An 8,508-nucleotide genomic window follows, 5' to 3' on the forward strand; every position below is an offset into this window, starting at 1 on the left:
GCAGTGGTTCCCTCAAAAGTACGTGTCTTTTGCGTGGAGACTTGCCAAAACCTCTATACCCACGGGGGCTTTTCGACAACACAGAAGCATGGCCGACTCCGCTGAATGCTCTATTGTCGCGCGGCGGTGGATACGTGGCGTCACGCTCTTTTTGACTGCCATATGGCTAAGTGTGTTTGGGCTCTCGCTAATGAAGAAATCACTGAAACAATCATTTCTAACCGGACGGACGATGCTAAGCTATGGATGTTTTGGCTAGTGGATACCCTTCCCACGGCGGACCTGGCGCGGGTGCTTGTCACGATGTGGGCAATCTGGTGGGCGAGACGCCGAGCTATCCATGACGAGCAGTACCCATGTTTTCATTACCAAATTCATGGCGGAGCTTGATCAAATCCCAAAGAGGGGGGCGCGCACGAAGGACCTGCATGCGCAATCGAAGGACTTGCATGCAATATCTAGGGGCATGCATGCAATGCCCAGGGACACGCATGTAACTACGGGTGCAGGACAGCCGATGCGGTCTGCATGGCTACCGCCAGAACTGCACGATACCAAGATCAATGCTGACGGAGGCTTCTCCAAGATTGGCGACAAGGGCGCTTCCGCGGTATTGTGTCGAAACAGAAACGGGAACTACCTTGGGGCTTCAGCGATCATAGTCGAAGGCCTCTTGGACCCGGTGATACTCGAAGCACAAGCGTGTAGCGAGGCGCTAGCGCTCGCTACAGACTTACAAGTCCAGTCCATATGTGTGGCCACAGATTGCCTAGAAGTGGTGACAAGGATCAAGGATGACTTCGCATACAAGTTTTTCCCAATTCTGCAAGATATCAAGTATCAGAGAAGAGCTTTCAGGGCAGTAGAGTTTATCCATGAAAGTAGAAAACATAATGGAGAGGCTCATGCTTTAGCTAAGGCTGCCGCATCCCTCCCTTCCGGACGCCATGTGTGGCTTTCATCTATGCCCGATATTATCTGTATTCCAATGACTGTTCATGCTTAATAAAGGATACAGATTATGCTAAAAAAAAACCCAGTTGTTACCTGTTTCTCAAAAAAAAAAACTCAGTTGTTACCTCGCTTACATGACGGTCCCACGGCCCTAACGCGCGGCATGGGTCCACCTGCACCCTCCCAAAGCCCACTGCTAACTGAAACGAACGTGCATCTTCTGGTAAGCAATCTCCCTCCCAGCCCCGCCCCCGGAATCCCGATCCCCTCCTGGATCTCGCCGCGCGCCCGAAGCCAAGCGCGGCCACGATGCCCGCCGCGGCCGCCTCCGGCGGCGGCGTGGCCGACGCCGAGGAGCTTTTCCGCACCAAGCGCGTCGCCGAGATCCGCGAGGTGGAGGCCGCCACCCGCCGCGAGATCTCCGCCAAGGAGGAGGAGCTCCGGCAGCTCGTCGGTCGCAGCTACCGCGACCTCCTCGACTCCGCCGACTCCATCCTGCTCATCAAGCAGTCCTCGGACGCCATTTCGGAGAACCTCTCCCGCGTCTCCGACTCCCTCTCGTCGCTCTCCCCGCCCGCCGAGGCCCCCAGCGCCAGCGCCAGCGCCGCCTCGTCCTCCTCTTCCGGGGGCCGCGCGCGGCTCTACGCCGCGGCGGCCCGCGCCAAGTACCTCGTCGACACGCCCGAGCACATCTGGGGCCGGCTCGACGAGGGGTTGCTCCTGGAGGCCGCGGGGCGGTACATGCGGGCGCAGGTCGTGCACCGCCTGCTCTCCCGCGACGCCGCCGCGGCAGCGCGGTTCCCGCTGCTCGCGCACCAGGCGCAGCTAGTGGAGGCGTTCCGGCCCCAGATCGCGCAGCGCGCCCGCGAACGCCTGGCCGACCGCCGCCTCCCTGTCTCGGCCCACGCCGACGCACTCGCGGCTGCAGCCGCGATCGACGCGCCGTCGCTCACCCCGTCCCAGGCGCTCCTCCTCCTCCTCTCCTCTCGCCGCGCCTGGATCTCCCAAGCTCTGACCGTACTAGCCTCAGATCCGTCCTCCTACACCTCCGTGCTCTGCGATGTTGCTGGGATCGTTCGGGTCACTCTAGGCCACGTCGGGCAGCTATTTGTGCCTGCGCTCACTGACTTGCCGATGTTCTACAAGACAGTGCTCGAGTCGCCGCCCCCTGCACAGCTGTTTGGTGGCATTCCAGACCCCGACGAGGAGGCACGGTTGTGGAGAGAACACTGGGATCAGCTTGAGGCTACGATGGTGCTACTTGAGCCGGATACCGTGGCACGAACCTGTACAGATTGGCTTAAGGGATGTTGTGATGAGATGTTTGGTGTGATTGCTGGGTCGCAAAGGCTAGTTGATGCCATCGGGAGTGGGGAGGGACTTGGCTCGGCGCAAAGGCTCATTCGTGAGAAACTAGATGACAGAGCAGGACTGGAAGGGAGTTTGGAGCAGTGGCTGAAGAGTGTGTTTGGATCAGAGATTGAATCCCCATGGGATCAAATCCGTGGGTTAATCCTGAAAGAAGGGAAGGATATTTTTGAGGACTGGATGGAGGAAGCATTTGTGCAACGGATGAAGGACATTGTGCATTCAGAGTTTGATAGCTTGGTTGGTAGTGTTAATGTGATGGAATCGATTCAGGCTATTGGTGCGAATGCTGGTCCTAAGGATGCTGCTGATTTCCTGGTGCATGTGCAAAAAGCTTCGACTGGGGGCAGCGTATGGTTCTCAGAATCTAAGATCAAGAAAGGTGGAATTTTGGCACATTTGAAACCAATTGCTGACGAGAACGACTTCCACAGCTGCCTAGCCTCGTATTTCGGGCCGGAAGTTAGTCGCATCAAGAATGCAATTGACGGCAAATGCAAGAGTATTCTTGAGGACCTTTTAAGCTTTGTTGAGTCACACAATTCAGTTCAGAGATTGAAGGAGTTGGTGCCATACATCCAGGAGAAATGCTATAAGACCATCTTGGGAGTACTGAACAAATTAGAAGCCGAACTTGGAAACCTTTCTGATGCATTGGGAACGAAAAAGGGGGATGACAACGTGCCTGCTGCATCTGTTATTGTGGAGCGGTCTCTCTTCATTGGCCGCCTCTTGTTTGCATTGAGATATCATTCAAGTCATGTACCCCTGATACTAAGCTCCCCAAGGCAGTGGGTAAAGGATTCTGGTGGTGCAGCATTTGCCAGGTTATCATCGCCCACGCCAAGACATTCAAGAGCATCTTTTGAGTCGTCATCACCTTTTACCCCCAGAAGACAATTTGACAGCCCTAGGAGTCCTGGAAGGCAATTTTCTGAAAGCCCCAGAAGACAATCTATTGCTGCTGCTGCTGCTTCCTTGTTTGGTGCTGATGATAGCTCCAATCCCAGACTTGATGAACTCAATAAGACCCTAAAGGCACTGTGCATTACGGCTCACATTTTGTGGATAACATGGGTGTCTGCCGAATTATCAGACCTTCTTTCATATGCTCTAAATAGAGATGATTCATTATCCTCATCAACTCCTTTAAGGGTACACCCTCAGTGTCGCTCATTTTTTATTTGTTGTTTGAATCATTTGATCATTCTTAGTATATATCACACTGCCGTATCTACTAACTAGTCACGTCATTTCATGCTATTCATATTTTTATTAGGGGAAACTTTAGCGAGGTATGAAGATATATATATCTAGAGCAACATTAGTGACACATAACAATAACAATTGTAAACCTACTGGACATGACTGAGGCAGGGCATTCTCTCTGATTAAGTGATATATTGCAGAATTTATCGAACAAGAGGAATTTGCCTGTCGGTAGAACCACACTTTTAGAGTAGTATCTCATAGGATGTTTGATAGGTTGATACGTAAAGGCACACCTTTTCTAGACGCTAAATAATTGTTTTGGCCATAGTTGTACTTTGGAGTGGGTTTGTATATATTCAGGGGTTACATCCTTTTTAAAGATTTGAGCATCACTCTGTTGCTCCATCTATTTTATTGTAAAAAGGGGACATCTTATCTTGTTTATGTATTCACATAGATATGTAGTGCTGGTCGTTTTAATTACACTGTATGGTTTCCTTGTCAGGGATGGGAAGTTACAGTCATCAAACAAGAGGAACCTACCGATGGTCCCTTGGAGATGCAAATAGCTCTTCCATCAATGCCTTCACTGTACATTATATCCTTTCTTTACCAAGCATGTCTGGAGATTCATAAAATTGGAGGGCACATCCTGGACAGAATTATATTGCATAAATTTGCCTGGGATTTACTACAGAAGGTATGTTATATGGTAACAATTTGTCAAGATGCATAACACTTCATTATTGTTCTGATACTTCATTATTTCAAGCCAAGAACCAAAGATTTTTCAAGCCAAGAACCAAAGATTTTTCAAGCCAAGAACCACAGAATTATTTGCGGCATTTGTACCTAAGCTGTTTTACCATGCATCTGCATAAAAAACAGTTACTTATTGTGTTTGTTAGCGCTTATTGTTGAATTCTGTAACTACCTTCCCTAGTTGTGTTCTTGGCCCAGAAGCTAAGCATGACAAAACTATTGTTTAACTAACCAATGTTGCATTTTCTGTTTGCTGGTTTTCACTTTATAGCTGAATAATAGCATGCTTCTTTATTGCGTGACAGTATTACTAAAGACTTGGCTCTATGAGATAATGTATATGTATTTTGGCAATATAATTCAAGGATACTTGATACTATTATTAATTCTGAACCCCTCAGATTTCAATCAACTTGAGCACAATAAGCTGATCAAAAGTAAATAGTTAATTATCAACAAATACATTAGCGTATCTTACTTGAGATATTGGGGTGTTATGTTCTTCAGTAATGAGGGATGTCTAAGAACTAGATTGCACCATTCTTCTTTGTCAATTTTCCATCATGTTTTGTGTCTGCCTCCTCAAAAGTCTTATAACAAGAGGGAAATAGTTTTGAGGAAGTAATGCGACCAATGCATAACACACAGGTCAGTCATTTAGTGTAATGTTCCAGGGTAGCATTTGTTCAACAATGTACTGATATAAAGCCTCCTTCTGCAAAACCCCTGCAATAACAACGCTTTGGTGCAATGATATAACTCTAAAGTTCATTACCTACTCAACAGCATTAATGAAAATAGGCAGTACTAATAGCTATAGCTATAGCCTATAGGCATATATCTTGGAGTTCACATAAATGTTTGTCACACCATAATGACATTCATAGGGATATATACTATGTCAAATTTGGATAATAACTTGATTAAAGTTCATAGTTTCAGCTGATTCCCTTGTGATCAAGCTGTGATTTGGTTGGTCACTATGTCTCCACTCTAGACGCTTGTGTATCTGGATGACCCTCAGCACTAAACAAATACAATGTTGATTATTTGATATCGTGACTTGTGAACTTATTTTGCCTGCATACATCATCCGACTCACGTCAATATTTCAACGATAAGGACTGGTGACCAAGTCGAAACCTGATTGTTTATCCAAATATTTGTGTCAATTATCACCTTTTCCATCTCTAGCTGTGTTGTTGAAGTTTGAATACGAAAAGTGTGCTATAGGACTTAAAGCCAATGTAATCATTGGGCCCTTTTATTTCGAGAAATGTAATCATTGGACCTAACATCTGGTTAAACTCATGTAGGTTATCAGTATCTACGAAAACTTTTTGGCATCTATCGAATCAAGTAACTCGCAGGTTTCAGAAAAAGGAGTTCTGCAAATACTGCTAGATCTTCGTTTCATTGGTGATATCCTATCCGGAGGCAAAAACTCTTCGGCCAATCCTTCTGAAACAAAGATAAAACAGGACAATGCTAAGACTACCTTCAGGAGAAAACAATCACAATTCCAGGCAGATTCAGCTACCATAGAGCCTATAAACAAGCTGATCAATAAATTCTCGCAGAGATTGGATCCAATAGATTGGGCTACGTAAGTAATTTTTCTGTTTGAAATTGCTGTACATGTATATGATCGATGTACTAAAAAAATGAAACATGTCTCTCCCTTGTAACAGGTATGAATCTTACTTATGGGAGAATGAGAAGCAATCTTACAAGCGCTGCGTTGTTCTTTTTGGTTTCTTGGTTCAACTGAATCACATGTATACTGGTGCGGCACAAAAGTTACCAACAAAAACAAATACAGATTCAAATATTATGAGGTGCTCCCAGGTTCCAAGATTCAAGTACCTACCAATCAGGTAAACAATTGTTCTGTCTAACCTGTAAACGTACAATTGTTAGTTCCATGGTCCAGTTTTTAGAGAGAGCATGGTGCATCTTTTATAATATCTTAGTTTGTTAATTTCCGACACATCATTGTGTTATCCTTCAAATTTTTTATGAGATGATATTATTAATAGTAGTGATAATTAATATAAACAATAGAAGTTGAATGCCTACATCCTGGGGTGCGTACTGTCATACTGCATACAGTTGAGTTGTTGTGAATGGTGTCACATGGGGTTTTCCGTATTGTGCACCAACGAGTACAAACCGCTCTTTGGTGCCAATTTGCATAAACTAGTTTGCTAAAATGTCAATAACAGACATCTGTATGGCATATACTTGTCTGACGTACCAATGTTGCAGTCATTAGTCATAACATCTGGATGAAATTAATTATATACCTTGTGGTCACATGACAGGTTTTAAGTCATTGTTTTCTTATTAATTAAGTGGATACTATCCTCTAGCTTATTACGCAGGGTCAGCTATAAAATTGACAAAACACTCATGGTCAATTGTCAAAGATATGTTTTCAGTCTGGCTTCTGCCTGTCGGATGGCCTAATGGATAGTTGTTACTATATTTTTCTGATTGTTATTTTGGGCCTCTGGTGGGTGTTTCTTATTTTTCGTTGTGTGATTTGGCTGTAATGAACAAATATGCTAGTTTTTAGACTAACTGCTTCCCTATTCACCTTTTCCGCTTGCAGTGCCCCAGCTCTAGCATCAAGAACACCCAAGTCATCACTACAGTCGCCATCTGATGATTCAACATCTAGGAACCCTTGGAAATCATCATATTCAAATGGGGAAAGATCTACCATATCAGAATATGATAATAATGCAAGTCTTGGAAGTGCAGCTCCATTGCTCAAGTCCTTTGTTACGCAGGTAAAGTAACCAGCCATATGTTTTTTCACCCTTTTTTGTTGGCTCTTAAATTTAAAAGTTGTAGTGAAACTAGCCAATGGTGATAATGCATGGTGTAGGTTCTCATAAATGTAGCCCTATATGTCAAAGTTAATTCAGTTAAGCACGTAAAGAGAATTATGGACATCATATGGATTCATGTATTGAGTGTCACTAGCACATACTATTTGTATCAAGTCAACCTTGTCTTTTCTATATGGTTGAATTTCGTTAGGTCCAGTTTGGTAGGCAGAACTGGAAGGATGCTGTGTTCAGTTTGTATACTGGTTATTAAATTAAAATGTTTTGTTCTCCCTTCATCAAGGCTGTCGACTAGGTTTTAGATATGGAATTTCTGTCTAATTGAAAAGCAGCAATGCCCAGCTAAACATATCCATACAATGTTTTTATATCAGGTTGGGAGCAAATTTGGGGAGAACACATCTAGATGGGGTTCCATGCTCTCTGATGGCCAGGTAGGGCTGAGCGACATTCTTCCTGGACCAGCAGCTGGGTTCTTCTCATCTTTCACATCTGGGGCCCGATATGATTCATAGTCAAAGTAGTGTGAATGAAGGCCTCGAGTCCGTACGTCCTCTTATACATCAACAAATGAAAATGCACATAACAAGATAATGGCATCACCACCGCTGATGGGTGAGATCTGTCATTGGGAATCTGTTGCTTACAGAATGATGACACATAGTTGGCCTGTCGATGGTCAGCACATCCATGCATGCCTCTTACATTTTATTTGATCGGTGGGCATTCGGGGAGAAGCTCAAGCAGATCTGACGACGCGGCCTGCTTCCAGCCTGTAGAGATGGAGGAGGCGCTGATACTAGGGGGAATCAGATGCTTTTTCTACGTGTTTTCTGCGTGCAATTTGAAGGCGTATCGGAGAGAGCAAGTGCAGCTTTGTACTGATACCAGCTCACCATTTTTGGTGCGTCTCGATCAACTTGTGTACATTTAAGGCCTCATGAATTCATGAAGAGAATTTTGGAGTCCATTCTTTTCTCCTGTTTTTGGTCTCGGCGGTTTGGGAGGATGTTATTATATTCGAACAGTTGTGAGGCTGCTGTTGTGGTGTTTCCAAATTGATGTGTAGTAAGTAGTTGTGTACACTGCAAATAGCAATAAAGCATGTATTCTATCTTTCAAAAGGGTCGCCAGTTTTATTTCACTGTACCTTTGGACTAAATTTTATTGCCTAAGCAACGCTGACCCTCGAACCATTTGCATACGTGCGGACCGTTCTCCCATCGTCCGCTGCAGAGTGGTCACTTTTTTTCTCGCAAATTGAAAGCAAAGCTGGGGGGTGCTTTGTGCGAGTTTGAACAGCAGCCATGTAGGAGGGTGTGCAGCCATGTAGGAGTCCTACACCCTGACCCACTAA

At 45.2% G+C, this 8,508-nt stretch overlaps 1 protein-coding gene across 1 annotated transcript; it reads left to right on the plus strand.

Annotated features, from left to right (window-relative positions):
- The first annotated feature begins 1,172 nt into the window (after window positions 1–1,172).
- On the plus strand, window positions 1,173–8,275 carry LOC125544943 (Vps51/Vps67 family (components of vesicular transport) protein). The gene is made up of 6 exons (XM_048708739.2): window positions 1,173–3,477; window positions 4,040–4,234; window positions 5,613–5,902; window positions 5,988–6,173; window positions 6,911–7,091; window positions 7,526–8,275. The coding sequence occupies exons 1-6, from the start codon at window positions 1,264–1,266 to the stop codon at window positions 7,664–7,666; spliced, it is 3,207 nt and encodes a 1,068-aa protein (XP_048564696.1). The 5' UTR covers window positions 1,173–1,263; the 3' UTR covers window positions 7,667–8,275.
- The last annotated feature ends 233 nt before the right edge of the window (window positions 8,276–8,508 follow it).

The sequence above is a fragment of the Triticum urartu genome, chromosome 3A (genome assembly GCF_056163025.1).
Source record: "Triticum urartu cultivar PI428250 chromosome 3A, HENAU_Tu73, whole genome shotgun sequence".
In the NCBI taxonomy this organism is placed as follows: Eukaryota; Viridiplantae; Streptophyta; class Magnoliopsida; order Poales; family Poaceae; genus Triticum; species Triticum urartu.